At 43.8% G+C, this 19,721-nt stretch overlaps 3 protein-coding genes across 3 annotated transcripts in view; 2 read left to right on the top strand and 1 right to left on the bottom strand.

The window, feature by feature from the left end:
• LOC125769769 (E3 ubiquitin-protein ligase SMURF2) overlaps window positions 1-3,331 on the top strand; it is a 37,281-nt gene extending 33,950 nt beyond the window's left edge. The window contains exon 13 of the mRNA XM_049438618.1: window positions 43-3,331. Coding sequence (XP_049294575.1) covers window positions 43-327 — 285 coding nt within the window. The 3' untranslated portion in view covers window positions 328-3,331. The remainder of the gene's footprint in view (window positions 1-42) is intronic.
• A 1,139-nt stretch (window positions 3,332-4,470) lies between these two features.
• LOC125769768 (serine/arginine repetitive matrix protein 2-like) lies at window positions 4,471-11,486 on the bottom strand. The gene is made up of 4 exons (XM_049438617.1): window positions 10,523-11,486; window positions 6,207-10,284; window positions 5,921-6,119; window positions 4,471-5,804 (listed from the first exon to the last, which is right to left on the bottom strand). Exons 1-4 carry the CDS (start codon window positions 10,824-10,826, stop codon window positions 5,109-5,111), a joined length of 5,277 nt encoding a protein of 1,758 aa, XP_049294574.1. The 5' UTR covers window positions 10,827-11,486; the 3' UTR covers window positions 4,471-5,108.
• A 4,952-nt stretch (window positions 11,487-16,438) lies between these two features.
• On the top strand, window positions 16,439-19,116 carry LOC125769773 (SET and MYND domain-containing protein 4-like). The gene is made up of 3 exons (XM_049438625.1): window positions 16,439-16,790; window positions 16,849-18,318; window positions 18,377-19,116. The coding sequence occupies exons 2-3, from the start codon at window positions 16,883-16,885 to the stop codon at window positions 18,591-18,593; spliced, it is 1,653 nt and encodes a 550-aa protein (XP_049294582.1). The 5' UTR covers window positions 16,439-16,790; window positions 16,849-16,882; the 3' UTR covers window positions 18,594-19,116.
• Window positions 19,117-19,721: the final 605 nt, after the last annotated feature.

Raw genomic sequence — 19,721 nt, 5'->3', positions numbered from 1 at the left:
CACAATCACCGCGCGACATTACAAATCAATCAATTCTTTCAGATCGTGGAATCTTACTCACCAGAGATGCGGGCCCAGCTGCTACAGTTCGTGACGGGTTCGTGCCGTGTACCGCTGCAAGGTTTCCGTGCACTGCAAGGTTCGACCGGTGCCGTCGGTCCACGGCTGTTTACCATCCATCTGACGGCGGACGTACCGATCCAGAATCTGCCGAAGGCGCACACCTGCTTTAACCGGCTCGATCTACCGATGTACGATTCGTACCAGCTGATGTACGACAAATTGACGCAGGCCGTCGAAGAGACTTGTGGATTCGCGGTAGAGTAGAGGACGGAAAGTGGCGGAATCGTGTACACGGGTGATTTTTTGTTTTTGTGTGATTTACGGAGAGATTGTCGACCACAAAAAAACCGGAAAAGAATATCCAAACGTGGCGGTGAAACGAAACGAAACGGATTGAATTGTTTTCCTTTCGATGAACGACTGTAGTCGGTGTGCGTACGAAAGGAAAATTAATTTACCGTAAATTAATTGTACCGGTAAGCAGGAAGTGTATCGATTTGCGTTTCACACATGAATAACCGTCGGGGGATAGCCAGTCGGATGTAAATGTTTGTGGCACCGTTGGAAGATGTTACCTTCCCCCCAACCCAAAAAAAGTGTATGCGCGTTTGTTGGTGGATTAGAAAAAAAAGAAGGAAAGAAAACAAAAACACAATCGATTGTGTTTTACTTTTATGCTTTTAACTGAACCGTTTCTTCCATCGGAATTATCGGAAAGTTGTTGAAAAAAAATTATTAAACCCTAAACAAACAAATAAACAAACAAACACACAGTCTAGTAACACAATGATAGACCGTGCTTAGATAGAATGAAAAGTGGACTGTTTGATAAATTAAGTCAAATAACAGCTACGAGCTTGAATGCGAATTGCGCAGGTTGCAAGATACAAGACGTGAGATGGAAGGTAGCGAAATGCCAGAAAGGTATATCGTATAGTTTTGGCGAAAGAGTTCGAATGTGGTCCGATGAAGCAAATAATGAGTGATATAATTATACAAGTAAATCTATATATATATATATATATATATATATATATATATTAATAATATAGTATATGTAATATGTAACTATAGATGTTATCTGTAAAAAGGTATAAAACAAAAACACAAAACACCGCTCATATAAGGTGTTTATGTATGTAAAAAGAGAATGGGATAGAGAGGAAAGGAGAGAGAGAGAAACCATGCGATGTGTTAAAACCGAATGCACAGACAGACGCTGAAATGGATGACGAAAGCAAGTGCTTCATGTTGGGCTAGATCAGTAAAATAAGCCGAACTTCCGAACGATCGTAGGTCGATAGGATTTAGCTCTTGTGTTTGGCAAGTGCTTCAAGCTTTAATGTGAGGATTTGTGAGATTAGTAAGCAAAAACAAACAAACAAACAAACAAAATCACGATGATGATTGTATGCCATGGAAGATTTGAATACACATATCGCCCTAGCAGTGTCGCCATCTTGGGGCCCCCCTATGGTAAGCACCAACCGAGGGCTGCTTATAAAGTTGATTATTTATTATTGTTTCATTTATTTGTTTTTCCCACCCTCGTTCGACAAATTATACATCAATTGCAAACACAATAAATCACTTCCCTGGAGAAAAGTAAATCCCTTGCAAAATGGCGCTGTATTGTTTTGTTTTTCTTTTCGACTGTAAATAGTTTGTGAATATTTAAAGCATTGTACAGACGATTGGTGCTTCCGTGCAGTGTGTAGTTGGAGTTTTAAATATTAGCGTTAGACGCTTGTTGTGTCTAACACACTTAGCTGAAATCGTGCCACTTATCAATAGGACAATATATATGCTTCGTGTAGAGTACAAGCATGAGATGGTTAAACACGATTTTGTAAATTTCAAGATTTATCAATAAATTAATGCGATGCAAAGTTGGTTTGCCGTTTTAAAGGCACTCAGCAAGAACGACTACCACTCGAAGACTATCGTCTGTACAAAGCTGCTAAAATTCGTTGATTTAACACACTCCGTACATTACTGCACTACGCGCGGCCACCATTTTAATAGACAACACTGTTTTTTGTACACTTCTTTCAAACAACCCGGTTCAAAGCTCTAACTCTAGTATATTCAATTCTCCAATTCAAAAGTACACTTTCAATGGTAAAATGCTCAAACTTAGTACCATGTGAAATGTGAAAAACGCAAATCAAACTACACAATGTCTAAATGAACAAAACAACAACAACAAGAAGAAAATAAAACAACATAACAATCAAAAGAATTTAGCGAAAAATATTGTAGAACATGTTTAGAACGTCTTAACCCTCCATTTTCATAGGTCATTTTAAAGAAACAAAAGGAAATAATATTTATAACACATGCGTCTAAAGTCAAATCAACTTGCTAAAAAGGGAGAATAATCCGCTTAGCAAAACAAATATCTCGTTCGTAGCGCGCTAGGTAACACTAATTAAAGAAAGAAAAAAAAGCGTTAAGAAAAAAAAACATTGCGCAAAGACTTTTACTAAAAGAGTTCTAGAAACGAAACAAAGCGTTGGTCAATAAATAAAAGAAACATCTTTTTATTATAGCAAACCGAAGCCCATTTAGTTAGCGTAGTAAAAGAAAAGAAAAAACAAAACGAATCGATCGATCGATTTAAAAATAGTGCAACAGTAACGAAAAAAGAGTAGTTAATGAAATGTGTTAACACAAAACAAAAAAGAAACATAGCAAAAACACAATACAATACAACCGATTTAGATAATCTATTAATTGGGCACGAGTGTGGGGCGATATTGACGATAGAGGAGACGCCATGTGTTATGTCGTACATCGTTAGCTAGGGTTAGGTTAGGGAGTTTCCTTCTTTTTTTTGTGGTTCGTCCTTTTCCCGGGAGTGGGTTAATGATCGTTCACTATGTTTTAGAGGATCGAACGCACTATCGAACATCGCGAGGTTCGCTTGTTTTTTGTTTTTGTAAAAGAATCGAAAGAGAACCATGAAAATGTTTCCTTTTTATACCGACTTTAAGGCATATGGGGAAATAATTATTATTAGGCATCGTTGAAGATCATATCACTTTTGGAAGTAACGTAACAAATGGTGGTGCCGATTCCCGATCTGATTTCCTTTTTAAAGATTACCGGCGTTCCCGATAGGCGCAAGCAAAGCTAATTGATGAAACGGTTTTAAATTCCAACGCATGACAATAGTTCGCCGGTGCGTTACGGTGAGAGCAAAGAGTAAACACGAGCAATGTATATTATTTTGTAAAATATAAAAAAATACAATATTTCCGTTCAACACTGTGAGGTGCGTTTTATGATGTATGGAAAACGCAATAAAGAAATCGTTCTTTTACAACATGCGAACTGACACACCTGAATAATGGAATATTCCATACTAATTAATTACTTACTTATCAGACGATACAACCGCTTCGAGGTCTTGGATTGCTGCAGGACTCTTCTAAACCGCTCTCGGTCGAGTGCCCGTCGTCATCCACTCCATTATTTCTGCCGTAGAAGCTGGACGCATCAATGCCGGCCATTTCTGGCTAATTAGACTTATTTTTACCACGTAGCCGAATAGTCACAGTCCTTGCTAGGGGGGGACGGTCCGGATGGGATTTGAACCCGGTCCTGCAGTGTAGAGAGTCGTCTTTTATCACATGCACCACCGGGCCGCACCTAACGCAATCACTGTAACTCTCTATTTGGGCCTACTACGCCTCCTCTGCCCATGTGGACGACCTAAAAGGACTTTATGGGTTGGAGTTTCTGCTACAAGAGCACCAATTCTGAAGAATATCTGTTTTACACCTGAATGAATCGACAGCTATAGAGGAACCGGTCTTGTGCTCTGATGCAAAGGAATCATCTCAGTCAATAAAACTGTCAATTCAATTAATTGCAACCATTTGTGACGGCGGTAGTCACGGAAGCTGAAACCAAATAATGACAGCTTCCAAATTCAGTATCCTACTGATTAAATAGGAATTAAAGGACTTTCTTATCTTTTCTTAACGGCTTAAGGATTACTTGGCCTCAATTAATTCCAACGATAAACCACATTTAAGTTGGCCCTGAATAATGTCTACGTCATCCACGAAACCTGGAAATTGAAACGAATAGCAGATGCCTCAGATATTGAAGTCCGGGTTTCACACGATACTTTCTAAGACGTATTTAGACGTATTCCAAGACGTATTACATACTCTTGAGCAGGAACATTTCCAGAGGTGGTCCACAACACAATTAACTTCCCAAGCAAACATAGGGTTTCTTCTTTCTGTTGAATATCTAAGGATATAAATACAACAATATTATACTTACTGGTTCGATTAGTTGGTCGGGAAGGTTAAAACCTTTTCTTCAAATCATCAAATATTTCTTTCGCGTTTCGCTTCATTGGATGCTCCCAAAGTCTACCAAAAAGAGTGGTTCGTTTTACCTTATATACAATATTTTGCATTTCTTATTCGCACTAGCAATGAATCTACCTCATTCGTACAGATGTTTAACTAACATTTTCTCGTCACCTACTACAAACGCAAAACACCATAAAACACGAGTTCACGAATGCCGCGGATAGACGCGTAAAAGTAAACTAAACCTTTTAATCATCCGCCCTGCCCTTTTGTTTTCTTTCAGAAACACGCTTCCTAATCCGGGTGTAAATCGTGTTTGGCTCCAGTCGGTTGTTCAGTAAACTATTGCCAGTGTCCCTTTGCTTACCCGGGCAAACAATCTTGCGCTAAATTATTCTACTAATTAAACTAAGTATTTCATTTCCCTGGTTTCGAGTCCCGCTTTTTGCGTTCCGCGACTGCACACAGGGGGAGTGGGGGGGGGGGGACACGAAAATAGGGAAAAGAATAAAGTCAACTGCTTCTTTTACAGTACATATACATCGTTAAAAACATATCCTAAAAAGAAACCTATACAAGACTAACGCGGGATGTGTATTACGAGTACAAGTTAAAAAAAGCATTTTTGTGTGCTATGTTTTGAAAAGAAAATACATGCCTGTCTGGTCTACGTAAGCACACCGTCGAACTTTACGTCGAGTGGTGTTACGATCACGCCGGTGGTGTTCCGTCGAACATTGTACTACCACCACCACCACCGGGACCAGCGTTGCCGCTCGTCATCGGTGTTGGTGTGGTCGATACGATCGATTCGATTGGATGCACACCATTGCCGGTGCTTCCGCTGGTGGGACGCTTTTTGCTCGCACTGATCGTAATGAGGGCCGACGATGGCATCGGTTGCGGTGGGTACACGGTATGGTGCGGTGGCGGCACCAGAACCGGTCCATGCGGATGATGATAGAGATGGTGCGGCGGAGGCGGAGGATGAGCGTGATGGTGTAGGTGTGGTGAGGCCGGCCGTTGCCCGCCCAGATGCGATGGCGGCAGCAGGTGGTGCGGCGGTAGATTCGGATGTCGATAGCCGGCCGATATTGTTGGTGGTGGAACAGGACCCGAAACCGGCATCGTGACGGGTGGTACTGGCAGTGGTGGTATTACCGACGAAACTCCACCGCCTAGTGAAGCACCGTTCGTACCTGGCAGATGTAATGCCGGTGCAACCATGCCCGGCAACGGAAGACCGATACCATGAAAGCCACCTTCACGGAAATCGATCATACGTACGATTGGAGGATTAAGACAGCGCGGCTGCTGCAGCTCGGGTGGCGGTGAACCGGGCGGTGGCGGTGGTATTGGGAGATTCTCCAGCTCGGGATCTATATCTTCCGCTTCCTCGTCAAGTTCCTGCGGAGAAATGAGAGCAGGGATAAGTGAGCGGTTCTTGGACAACTTCCAAATCTTCTTGTAGAAGCTGGCAAAAGCTGGAAAAAATGAAAAAAAAAATCTTGAACAACACCTACCGGCTGTTTCAGTCTATCGATCAATCGTTTCTTGCCGGAGATCTTGAGCGTACGCTGGCGGCGCATCTTTTTCCGCTGCTTCGCGGTCGACAGTTTGTTCGGGGACCGTTCCTTCGTTTCTTCGCCGGATGAGGACGATTCGTCACCGGGTACAACACCATCTGCAAACAGAACTGTCTTTTTCGCAGTGACCGAAGCGCTGTTTTGGGGGGAAAAACAAAGAAACACGGCATATTAAACAACACAATAGAAAGAAACAAATAGTCAAAATAAAAAAACCTCTTACCCTCCGGGAACGTTCGGTCTGGCCGTTTTCAGAATACTTCTCTCGTACGAGCGACTGAGCGATGCGATCAAATCTGCCTGCGGGATCGTTTCGAACTCTTCCTCGGATGAGGCACTGCCACCGGTACCACCGGCAATTGCACCGACGCCAACCGAATCATTCCCCGTGCCGGATGTGGACGCTTCGGTGGACGATGAGGAGGAGCCCGCGATCAGTTTCGGTCCGAGCAAACGTTTAATTTCCTGCAGCAACCGTTCCTTGCGCTGGTTCTTTTCAATCCGCTTCTTTTCCCGCTCGGTGCGTATCTTGTTTTTCAGCTCCTGGCGACGATCGTGTCGCTGCTGCAGCTCTTCGGCAGTGAAAATTTTCGGCATCACAAGGGCGGATGATGCGGCGGCGTTTGGTTGCTGCTGTTCGCTACCGGTACCGCCAGCAGTTGACGCTAGATGTGCCTGATCTTGGGATCCCTGCGTACCGGCGGAAGTGGATGGATCACCCAAACTAATGCTGCTATCGGTTGGCTTCGTGGACGATGTAAGCGGTGTGCTCGATGGTACGATTTCCAGCACATTACCCACTTGTTTCACCTGAGTTTTGGAACTGCTTGCATCGGTGTTTGCAGACACGCTCGGTACGGTTGGTGTACCGAAGGGTGGTCGGTATATGTCACCGGATACCACCATGCCTGGCCGGATCGCGTTTAACGGTGGCCCGACGAATGCCATCGGGTAGCCCTGATACGGATGGCTCCGAGGTGCCCAGGACGGTGGAGGTCCACGGCTGCCGGCATAGTACGGACTGCCGACCGCCGAAGTGGGTGGACCTCCACGGGGTGGCCCATAGCCGTACGGGGGCGCACCACCATACTCCTGATTACCGTAGCCACCGGGATAGCTCATGTGGGACGGTGGCAGATGGTGTCTGGACGCAGGCGGTTGGTACATGTCATGGGAAGAAGGATATTCGCCGTAACCGTGATGATGCTGATGGTGCACATGCTGAGAAAGATGTGGATGGTGCTTACCGGGTGGTGGTTGCTTTCCACCCGGCGATCCATCCATTGTGCCATTCATTCCGAGAACGATATTATTTATACGATCGTCCAGCGAGATACGCTTGGGTGACGATTCCTCACCACCGTCCGTTTTTGAGGCAGCGCCAGCAGCGGTAACACCCGATCGATCACCGCTTCCGGGATCTAGCAGGATCTCACCGGTGGCGGTGTAATAAGCGTAACCTGTCTTCGAATATGCAGCCCCACCGTATGCCGGATCGGCGGTCAAATGTTTCCGCTTCTGGCATTCCAGCTCCGCATCGCTAATGGTCGAATCGGCCAAACTCTTCTTGTAGCCCGTCACCGGCGAATGAACGTTTGGCGACGGCACGCCTGTGCTGGTGATGATATCGATCTGATTCTCTCCGTGTGCCATCATCGGTGGTGGTGCGTCCTTCGGTGACGGTGGCCTTCGGTGACCACCGGTGTAGGGGGACCGCGAACGTCTCGACGAGGACCATTCCCGGTCGACGGAGTAGCGCCGTCGTGATCGGGCATCATTTCTGCCCGACCGTATCTCCGGCGGACTACGACCGCGCGGACTACGACCGCGCGGACTTGGTGGGCGCCGTTGCGAGGGGCTGAGGCTACGATAACGCGAACGCGATCGAGACCGTGACCGAGAGCGGGATAGAGATCGCTTCCGGTTGCGTGGACTGCGCATCCGCTGACGATGCGGGCTGCGCGACGAACGTTGCAACGAACGATCCTTGCGCGAGGAACGTTTACTGAGCTCGCGTGATTTTCGAGCCGGGCTTCCGCCGGTTGTTTCCGTCTTCGAATCCCGATCGCGGGACGAACGTCGCCGAGACGAGCTACGCTTGCGGTTATGTGAACGTTCACGTGAAGATCGTTTCTCATGTTCCTTGCTCGTCCGTTGCTCCTTGGACGGTGAGGTTTGTTTGCTTGATTGTTGTTCTTTTGCCGCTTTGCGTGCTTGACTGGCATCGTCATCGTCCTCGTGTCCGAGCAGTGCCGACGCACCGGACGACGGTAGAATTCTGTTCTTTGATGGCAGTTTCAGTTTGATCGGCATATCACGGTCGAGGTCCAGCGGTTTGACAGCCGTTGCAACCGAATCGTCCCGAATGCTGTAGATTTTGGTGCAGGACGATTGCGTCGGATCGGGAACGCTCGGCAGCAGATAGTCCGGTATGGTTAGGACCGGCCGATGCGGCGGTGTGTTCGATTCGTCAAAATTGTTCCGCTCGTGTTCCGCCTCGTCCACTGCATTCGATTGCGCTTGTTCTTGCGTTTCCCTTTCTGTGGCCGAACCTTTTTCATCGTCCGTATCTTGTTCGGAATCAGAATCGGAGCTGGAGCTAGATGAGTTTGAGGAATCGGACGAGCTTGAAGAATCCGAGCTGGAATCTGAGGATGAGCTGCTCGAACTGCTTGACGAGCTGGTTGTGCTGGAGCCTTCCTCGTCCTTACCGGACCCCTCCCGATCGCCATCCGGTCCCGTATGGCCGAGGGATTGCATAAAGCTGTCGTATTCATCCGCCAGCTTTTCGTTCGCTTGCCTTCCACCACCGTCCTCTTTGTTCTGCACGTTCACTTTTAGTTTTTGCATTGCCTCCAGCTTCGATTGATACGATTTCAGCTGGTTCTGCACATTTAGCAAATCGTCCAATGGTATTATCTCCTCGTGCATACTGCGCGGCTTCAGATGGGCACGCTTTTCTTCCGAACCCAGCGATGGTGATCCGTTTGCGAGATCCAGCTCTCTGGTCGGTTTCAACTCTTTGACGCGGTCTGGCGTTCGGGGCACGTCCGGTGGCAGTAGCGGAGTGGGCGTCCTTCTCGGCGGACTCATGCCAAGCCCTTCCGTTTCCCAGTTTGACGCGTAATCATCCGTGTCGGGCGATTCACTTTCCGCCCTACGGTTCCGATCGACATGCGTGAATGTGTCTTGCTCCTTAACGATATCGGGAGAAAGGTCCGACGGCAACATGAGCTTCCCGCTCGAAAGATCGTCCAGAAAGGAACAGCTAAACTTCGGTTTAGTTTGGCTGACAACTTCTTGCTCAATGCTTGACTTCCCGGCCGGCTGCTGATGCTCCTCGTCGTCCTCCGTTAGCGGTTCCTGCTTCACAATGCTGCAATCCACCTTGAACGTCGGTTGCTCCGTATCTTCCTGCTCGTCATTTGAAACCTTTTCCTTTTTAATCTTCTGTGTTATCTTTTCCCTCTCGGATGATGCGCGATTCGTTGCTTTTATGGTTTTTGGGAGATCGATATCCATCTCATGATTCTCATTAGAAACGCACCGCAAGCGATCACTTTGCGTGGAGGACGATTCTCTATCGCCATCACTTTCGTCGTATTCCTGCAGGGCCGCTATCGCTGGTGTAATCGGTTGTATCTTCGTAACTGGTGAATATTTCACCTTCTTTTCCTTTGGCTCTTCCGCTGGCAGTAACCATTCCCGCCAGCTAATCACCGGATTGACCTTGGTGTATTTAATGGGCGATAGTGTCGCACCGACTCGTATCGGCCCCGCTACTCGTGGCCGGAACGGGCCGTTTCTTCGCTTCCCATCCATAAAGCGACGTTTGCGGAACGTATTTCGGCGATTGTTAAACCCAAAATCACGCCTATGCTGGTTAAAGCGTTCGCGTGGTTCCTCCCTCCGCGGTACGGAATCTCTCGGTTGACTAATACTGCGCTGATCCCGTTTGCTACTGATATCATCCCGCTGCCGACTAATGCTGGAACGACGACTGTGTGACCTAGAGCGGGAATGTTTCGGTTTTCGCTCGCGGGCAACATTTCCTTCGGTAGATCGAGATCTTTGCTTTTTGAGCTTGTTTTTCATTCGCTCAGTGTCACGCTGACTGCTCTCCTCTTCGTTGCTATCCGTTGCAGCGGATCCGTGGTTGCTGGTGTCCGTTTTCCGCCGATGATGATGATGGCGACCGCGACTGTGACGTTCCTTACCGTTGTCATGCTCATGGGAGTTTTGTTTTTCTATCTTTTTTGTTTTCTTTTGCACCGAGGTATCCGAATCGACGGTTCTGTGTTCTGTAAAAAAGAAAAAAAAAAACAAAAATATTCCAATCATTCCTCCCTGTTATGGGGCAAAAGGTAAAATCTTTGTTTCACATTATAATGTAAATGGTGGTGCAAATTGCTTCCTTCCCATTTTTTCCCCCACTTTGTATACGAGCACAGTACATTTTGCGTAGAATTTCGACACCCTTAAAATGGCGTAAAATGGCTACGCCGGAACATGCACATCCGTCTGTCAAAGCATACTCACTGCCCTTCAGCTGCTCCTTCGATGCGCTTGAATCGCGGCTTGATTTCTTAGCACTTTTTGCACGCTTCTCATCTCGCAAGCTGCCACAAACCAATTCGTTTGCTGCCGTCGCTCTGCTGCGCGTTTCTGTGTCATCGTCGTGTCGATCGATGCCGGATGATTTCGGTGCTGGTGATGATTTCTTTGTATCGTGCTCAGTTTTGCTTATCGACGGCGAATTCTGCTGATATTTGGCCAACTGCACTGGTATTCGTTCTATCGCTGGTAATGGTGGCGTGCAAGATGTTGCACGATCCGTGTCCATTATGAAACACTCGTCCACTCCGGATGATGCACACCGATCTAAAACGGATCCAAGTTAAGGTGTTCGAACGACGAACAAATATCTAGCAGGCGGCACAGAGGAGGATAGTGCTATACCTCCTGTGTCATTAATGCAGCAACTCCATGGATACGCTGTCCAATGGTGACCACAATGTTTTTCGTATCCCTTGCTGCACGATGTACGGGCAATCTCTGCAAGATTATCGGTAGTTAGGATTGCGATTCTAGGCACCGCGTTTTTCTGCTTCTAATCAATCGGTCGGCAGAACGGTCGGAGGGTACCAGTGGAATCAGCCAAGGAAGAAGATTCGTAGCTAGCAGGTAATATAACCTTCTTCCTCATGCAAAACGAGCCGCAAACTTGGTGCTGATGAGCGTAATTCCCATTTGTTGCGACGACTCGTCGGAATAAACGGGTTGAAGGCATAAAAGATTAGCCTTTTTACAAAAGTTTATAATTTTGTATCGCAACTACACTGACACAATAGCTAGATGGACCACCAGCGCACACACACAGCTGCACGCGACAAAACAAAACGTCAGATTTCATTTGACAACATCGTTTTGGGGCAATTGGGACAGTTGCGAAAACAACGTAAAAACATCGCACGAATAAAATTCATAGCGGCGCATCGTGTTCCAAATCACACTTTTAATTTCTGCCAATTTTACGGCTGTAATAATGTTAAAAAATATGTATGCAAAAGAAAATAAATCATTCTGAAAGCATTTGCCACAGGTTGTGTACGTTTTTATATCAAAATAAATTGAGCAGAACACATCGGGGCTCAACCATATCCGGATAATTGGATAACACGGATAATAGCCGCAATTAATTTGTTTTTAAATATTAGCGCATATTAGGCATGTGAAAAACGTTTTTTTTCTTCAAATTTTTCAATGAAGCTGCGTAATACTATTTTCTTGCTTATTTAAAAAAAATCAGTATTTTATAAATTGCTTTCTGCAATAGACGCAGTGAGACAGGAACACCTCCTCATCAATTAGGCGGACAAACTAAGACTTATTAGGTCAGAAAGTTCTGATCACCGCCGAACAGAACATATTATTTACCAGCCAAAATGTTGATAATATAACACACTAAAGCTGTGCGATCCGATATGGTCACGACCTAGATCAAGACAAACTTTCTGTTGCGGTCCATTTCATAAGTATACCGTAATAAACCTTAGTACTACGACCCGTACAACTCTTGCATACAAAATTTTACAGTATTAATTTAAAAGCACAGTAATTTTGCTCCCTTCAATAATCAGACTACAAAAATGTAAAAGAATTAAAACAATATTCATTATCTTATCCTTTCGCATTTTTTTTTTGCTGCTGCTAGTACTACCCTGTCGTGTACGTCTTCCCTAGCTGAATGAGTGGAAATACTAATTAAAATATTGAAATGAGTTTTCCGAAATTCAGGCACAGGAATCAGTGCGCCAGTAGGACCAGGTGGCATCAATAGCGCTAAAACGAACGTATGCCGGAAAGGGAAGAAAGAATAAGCTTTCGAGATGGGAAATAAAAATTGGAATTATATGCCGCACAAAAATGCGCGGACGGAAGTGTGACGGGTTGCAGCAGGGTAAGTCTCTAATTACCTGAAATGATTAATATGGTGCTGTGACTTTTTTTTTGGAAGTCAGAAAGACGATGATAACTTTTGCACCGAGGCGGTTAAAGTTTGACCGTGAACGGTAGCGGAAAGGATGAAAGGAACGGGGAATACCGGCGAAGGGAGTCAATTAGTCGAGACTTTAGTACGTACTAATGCCGTTTGTATTTTTTTTACCAAGTTGATCTACATTAAAGTCGTTTTGAAATGCAGATCTTTTTAAGCTTTACAGATACAGAAACGTTTCGTATTTTACAACATTCGTTTGATTGGTGCAACGGAATCTAATGTTCTAGATTTTATGCTGAGTTCGTAAAACTCGACGTTCTTGATGTTTGCAGAGTTTTGCTTGAAGAATTCGACAGCTACTGCTAGCTAAGGATTTGTGTTGCACCAGCCAAAAAATAAAAGGCAGATCTGTTCAGATCATTCACCATTAAGACCGAGACAGATTTTATGTCTCTTCCTATGTCGATGCAGAATCAAATCAAATCGATGCAGAAATGTGGGTTAAAGGTTTTCCGTGAAATGAAGGTTAACAACATTGATAATGCCATCAAAGTCACTATTTCCAAAAATATTAGCATTTTTCAAAATGCCTGGTTTAATAGCTTTAGAAAATTAGAAAAAAATAGAAAATTTGCTAAGGCTATAGCTCTAGCCTTTTTTTTGGGAAATTTAACAAAATTTTATAAATTGATTTCTTTTAATGCCAATTGGTTGAAATAAGTTTCTTTTAATTCAAATAATGCTTTACATTAAAAAAAAGAAGAAAAAATTTAAAAAAATAAAAAAAAATCAAAATTTGAAAATTTCTTTAGGCTATAGCCTTAGCTTTTTTTTTTGGAAATTTAGCAAAATTTTATAAATTGATTTATTTTAATGCCAATTGGTTGAAATAAGTTTCGTTTCACTCAAATAATGATTTAAGTGCAAAAAAGAATAAAAAATTAAAAAAAAAATAAAAAAAAGCTAAAAATTTGAAAATTTCTTAAGGCTATAACCTTAGCTTTTTTTGAGTAATTTTGTAAAATTTTATAAATTGATTTATTCCGCAACTCGAACCATTGCACGTCTCGTGGCCATCCAGTGTAGAGTCACTAGTCTTTCCTGAGATCATTGGCTTGAATACCCGGCCACGTGGGTGCTGCTTCTTTCGCGCCTTCTTTAGGGGAACGTTTACGCATGACGCCAGATTGACATTCACCGCCGGATTTATTAAATGGCTGCATCGACTATCCAACGTTACTCTCGAGAGTCAATCTGTACGTGCTCGGTCTATGTTGGTCATCATCAGATGCCCCGAACGTCATTTGGCGGTAAAACTTTAAACAAAGCGCCCACCACGTGGTCGTGCAGCAGATTGCATACAATTAGGCGTAAAAATCATACAACATTCAAATCGCCGTTTGACCGTTATGCTTTAATGTATTGTATTAGATAATAAATTAAAAAAAAATCAAAATTTCAATATCATAATGATAATTGAATTGACGTGAAATAATTGTATTAACTAAATTAATCGTTACATTTACACTGATGTATCTTATAATATTTTACATGCTACAGATTGATTATTTTGTATTAATTTTTATACGCTGTTGTTCGTACTGTGCAACGAATTACTCCACCGAATGATTGGCTTTATCGAAATTTGTTGCCTGCAATGTTCCTGCTTCACTTTATAAATTTCAGATAATAGTAGCTTAGCATTAAACCACAATTGTTTCCTATTGAATGTTAGTACATTGTGCTTGCAACTTATGTGTTCCCATTTTTACGCCCTTTGGCGAACACGCGGGGTTTGATAACAATTACGAGCAGATGGGAAAGCTCGACGACATGTGAACGACTCATTTCGTTCGTCCATTTTGAATGACAGCATTGGCTGTTCCGTGCCGTGACCTAGCCAGGCGCACACAAACTAACCCCCTCGAAAAGCTATTCCAGCAGCCCATTTGGAAGTTTTTCCGATTGCGTTGTTCCGGTGGTAAAGACTCGAATCCCGAGAAAGCTCCATCAGTGAGTTTGTTGCCCAACGGTCAAACCCAGTTCGGTGATGCTTTCGATTCCGGTGCCGACAAAGGCCGACCATAAGGAACTCGTGAACAACGGCGTGGCTGCAACGACAAAAGATTGGAAACAGTAAATTAAGATACTTTATTTTCGATTGCGGTTTGATAATTGAATCGGCCTCTATCGGGTGCATGGTCACACGGTGGTAGGAACAAGCAAATGTGGCTGTTTAGGGTGGAAAAAGGCACTATTGCCGCTGTATGTTGTTTTGCTGTGGACGGGTACGGGTGGAACAAATTGGTTGGAAAATTAGGTGGGAAAAGCTAGACACTCAATTTTTGGTAATGTTGCGACGTAGTGTGCTTCCACCCAGTAGTGTATTCTTTTGTCCTGATACGTCAAGACAATTTCACCGAACTGAAGATGGGGATCGAAACCGAAAGGAAATCTAACTTTTCAATACTTTGTGTTCGCCTAATCGAATTCGGGTCTGGCGTATTCGGTGTGGGGACAGCAAGGAAACACAAGGGGACATATAAAGGTAAGAAACTATCCAATGGAAGAGATGTGAAAGTTTACTAGAGCGAAAGGTTTCCGGTGGAAACTGTGAAAGCTTCCAGATGCTGTTGTCATCAACAGGCTTTGCAAAGGATAAAAAAATGTGTTTGTTGTATCATTTGTGACACAGTTGGACATCGAAAGAGTGGGAAGATATTATTTTGATTTTCTCCTGTAAGTTTCGATGATTTGGGCGCAATAGCACAATAGCGCAATTATCATGAAAGAAATTCGTACAAAAAAATCCACAGCTAGGAAATCTAATAAGTCTAATGACTTATGACTTGGGTCTTGGGACTGTCATTACTGGCTTTCCTTTATTTACTCGTAGCGAGATATCCCGGTCCCGAGTTCGAGTGTACAATCTTTAGCAGGGGTTGATTCAGGCGACCTAAAACAACCCCTGTTAGGATCAGTTCACCACAATATGCAGGACTGACTTTACAGCAGCAGGAAAATGACCTCGAGGCGCCCGTAAACAGGTATGACTTAGAAAGCATCCAACGGGGATGGTTACTACAGAACATAACAAAATGCAAGAGAGAATAGTACAAGAATTAGAGATTAGAAGACTTGTGTAACTCACCGAAGTACTGAAGGGATATTCGCCGTGCGGCATATTCTAGATGAGATCACTGTCCAGTTTGCGTACTTTTAACAGAAGATGCATAACCCGTCTTATTCTTCGGGAAAACGGGCTCGGGAAGCGTTAGTTATTTTTGTTCTCCCATCATCTTCCACGACCACAGACAGTCGGACCTTTGGGTTAAGTAGCTGACTGCATTTGATCAGACCTTAGATGTTTCTGTGGAGTACAGGTCCTTGTTGCAGGTGTTGTTTATGAAAAGAGGGAAGCACACAGCCACTCGAACACACTCATTCGCAGCAGAATGGACCCGTCGAAGCATCTGTGACCATTACTTGCTCCTGCTCAGCTTCAAGAGATAATAAGATGAATTGAGGTTTTTTGGGTTGAAATTGAAAAATAGTTCGGATTGCGGTAAATGCAATCGGTACGCGTGAGTGTTAGACACGGATACGAAGATACACTCTATACCGTGTGCAAGTGTACCGTTTTCATCGTCCAATTCATCTCGTTTGCAAAAAAAAAAATCCCCCGAATCCCGAATGATTGGAATAGTTTTCCGCCAGTAGGGAACACGATCGTTTTTCGGCATGCCAGTGTCCGACAGGCAGGAGAAAAGAAAATGAATCGTTCTGTTGTTTAGGATAACTTTTCGGCTACCATAAGCATCTGGATGGACGTAACGGAAGCGTAAGTTGTAAACGAAATTGCACAACTTTGATGAAATTGAGAACCAATCGTGATAAAAGATTGTTACTTTACTTCATCAGCCGTGGAAAAATAGTTTGTTTTTCATTTATCCGGTGAAGCATTGTTTTGTTTTTTTTTTCAACCGATTAATCGTTAATAATTAATTAATTAATCGGTAATTAATCGTTAATTAATCGTACACTAATGGTTGTACATACACTTATAAAAATACAACCGATATGTTTACCAGCTAAAAGCGAGTTTTTACCAAAACGGACGTCAAACGTTTCCCACCTTTGTAGCGTGGCATTCAAATGTCAAAACGATCAAACAGGCACCAGCCTGGTGCGTCTTACATTTCTGGGAAACACGTTCATTCTTGTTTGAATCGTGTGGAAGTTAACAGCGTTCTTGGTTTTGGCACGTGCATTGAGGCTCCGTTATCGTTTTAAAGTGTTTCCTGAACGGTAAGTTCTGTACAAATCCTATACAAATGGTGCTTTTCATGTGTAGCTTCTATTTTAGACATTTTGCTCGAGAATAATTGCATCCCTATAAAATGTTTCGTGCAAATGATATCGGCAAACCCGATTCCGTGGGAAAAAAAATGTTAGATGAACTGTGGGAGAACAGCCTCGAGCAATTTATAACAGCAGAAGGAATGCACGAGCTTACTAATGATCAGTTTTTAACGATTATCACTCGCAAAATGGAGCCTATTATACACGACTTGACGTTGCTTTTAAGCACTGATGTAAAAGACAAGGCTCAAGCCATTGCCTTTCGTACGAAGGGAAACGAATATTTCCATCCAACATCGAAAGAGGGACTCGCCAAAGCACTTACATATTACAACCTAAGTATCGCGTACGCCGAGAAAGGTTCGGAGGAGAGGGCGATAGCCTACGCTAATCGCTCGATGGTCTGCCTTCAGTCCGAACGATACGAGGAATGTCTGGTGAATATTCGCTTGGCACGGGAGTCAAATTGTCCGGAGCGACTCATGGAAAAGCTAAATAGACGAGAAGCTGCCGCTAAAGATGGTTTATTGAAACCAAACTCGGATACTGGTATTAAGCGGGAAGATGTAGTCGAGCTTAAATTAAGCTACAACTCTCATGAGAATGTACCGCAAATGGTCGAATGTTTGGAGCTGCATCGTAACGAAGAATTCGGACGACATGTGGTGACCACTCGGAAGCTGAAAGCCGGAGATATCTTGATGATCGAGAAACCATTTGCGACCATGCTGTACGATGATGTAGGACATTTGCGATGTGCTCACTGTCACGATATGAAGCAACTTATTCTTATTCCTTGTGAAGGCTGTACCGTGGCCATGTACTGCTCCGAGGAGTGTTTAAGCAAAGCGCACGGACAATATCATCGTTATGAGTGTGCAATGCTTAAAGATTTGTGGCGAATTTGTGGTGACAAGGACATGGGAGGTATGGCAGGAATACGAACAGTTGCAACTGCAATTGCTCTGTTTGATCATGATTTGGATGAAATGAAGGATCACCTGAACGGTCTGGACGAATCGAAGGTGAATGCATTTACGATGGATTGGAGAACGGCTACGCCTAAGGATATATACGACACGGTGCATGTGCTGTCCACCAATCAAGCACTCCGTAGTCGTAAAGAGCAAGCAATGCAAATTTTCTTTGCCACCATCATTCACCAGCTGATGCTGAAGCGCACGGAACTGGGAGAAATCTGCGCAACAAATGCGGAAAATCGCAAGCTGTTGTTCGATTTAATTCTACGTCATTGGCAAATTTCTCAGGTCAACAGCATTGTAATCGAAGAGGTGGAACTCGTGGAAGATAAGTTGGAGGCATATAGGTATAAATATGCTTGTCTTTCATTGATCAGTATGCTAAATCATTCTTGCGTACCAAATGTGATGCATATCCCTCTCTATGATGGACGTTGTGCCGTCATGGCTGTCAGACCGATTGCTGCAGGAGAGCAGCTTTTCGATTGCTACAGGTAAGTGTACTGGGTAGGAAGATGCATATAACAGCACTAATTCACAACTTACTTCTAGTTTTATTGCAAATGATCGCTGTAAATCTGACAGATTGATACACCTGAAGAAGCATTATCAATTTACTTGTCGATGCGGTGCATGTGCGTTGGAAGTCGAAGATGGCGGTTACGAACTCGATGAAGATATGAATTTTAGGCGATATATTAGGAACTTCGATTCACTATCGGATGCAGTATCGTTGATAATATCGCACTTGAATGCAGCCGGGCGATGATTTCCTTCATACAAATTAATCGGACCTCAGCTAAGGTTACCTATTTTTGTGGGATTCCAGCAAAGTGCTATCGCTATTGCTTTAACCGTATCAAAAACAAAATCTCATCACCATAAACCGTAAAGAACAAATTTGCCAACCATAATGAAGGGTACATAATTTCCATTACATTTACGAATGTTACCACTTTTTCCACTTAATATAATTAACTCTTTTCAAGCTATCAGCCCTTATATGATAGGCTCCATATGTTCAAGGTACATATTTCAGTAGAAAACGCACGTTATTTGGAATTGATCATTTATCTCATTTGCATAAACTTTGTCTTCAAATATTGTAATAAAATTGCTTCTCGTACTGCATTAGACACATGTGCATTGGTTTGTTTTTTTCTGAATCAGTTATGGTTTAATACGTTGGAAAGAATATTACGTGTTTCCATGCAGCAGGCTTACTATAGGGATTTACTACGGACATCAGCTTGAATTTCGGCAAAGCATTCAACAACTGACCTGATTAAAGGGTACATATGTGGTTGATCTTGCAATGCGTTACGTTCTTAATTATCTGCCACTGCAATCCTCTTTGTACCTGTCTGTGGTCTTCTGCAGGTGTTCTCTCCTTTCATCTTAGTTTAGGTCTGCCACGCCTTCTCTGTCCATGCAGACGACCGTAATGGACTGTATGAGCTGGATCGTCCGGTACCATTCTGATAACTTAGCTGGCGGGGCCATCAATCCTTATTAGCATCTTCCTTTCGAACGCGCCTAGAAAGATTTCACCGAGCTTTGGACAAAATGCATGTCTCAGATTACGTGTTTAGAAGTTTCCTCAGACTGTTAAAAAACAAACAACTCATTGGTAGACAATCTTAGGCCTTAGCGTATCAGAAAGTTGTTTGTTCCCCTCTCCCTATCAGTATGCCATCGTTGTTTAAGTCGGGATTTGTTAACAAGGTGACCTACTGCCAGAATGGAGCAGTCGTCACTTGCGCCGTCGTCACTGTCCAAATGAAAAATGGAGTTATAAATGTTAGTAACGATCTGACTGCCGGAGCTTTGCGCGATATACGGGTTATACTGAGGTTTGGAACTACGTCCGTGACTGTGCGCTGGAATAAAATACTTC

Source organism: Anopheles funestus, chromosome 3RL (genome assembly GCF_943734845.2).
Source record: "Anopheles funestus chromosome 3RL, idAnoFuneDA-416_04, whole genome shotgun sequence".
In the NCBI taxonomy this organism is placed as follows: Eukaryota; Metazoa; Arthropoda; class Insecta; order Diptera; family Culicidae; genus Anopheles; species Anopheles funestus.
The sequence above is the reverse complement of the archived record's forward strand: the minus strand, read 5'-3'. Positions and strand labels throughout refer to the sequence as shown.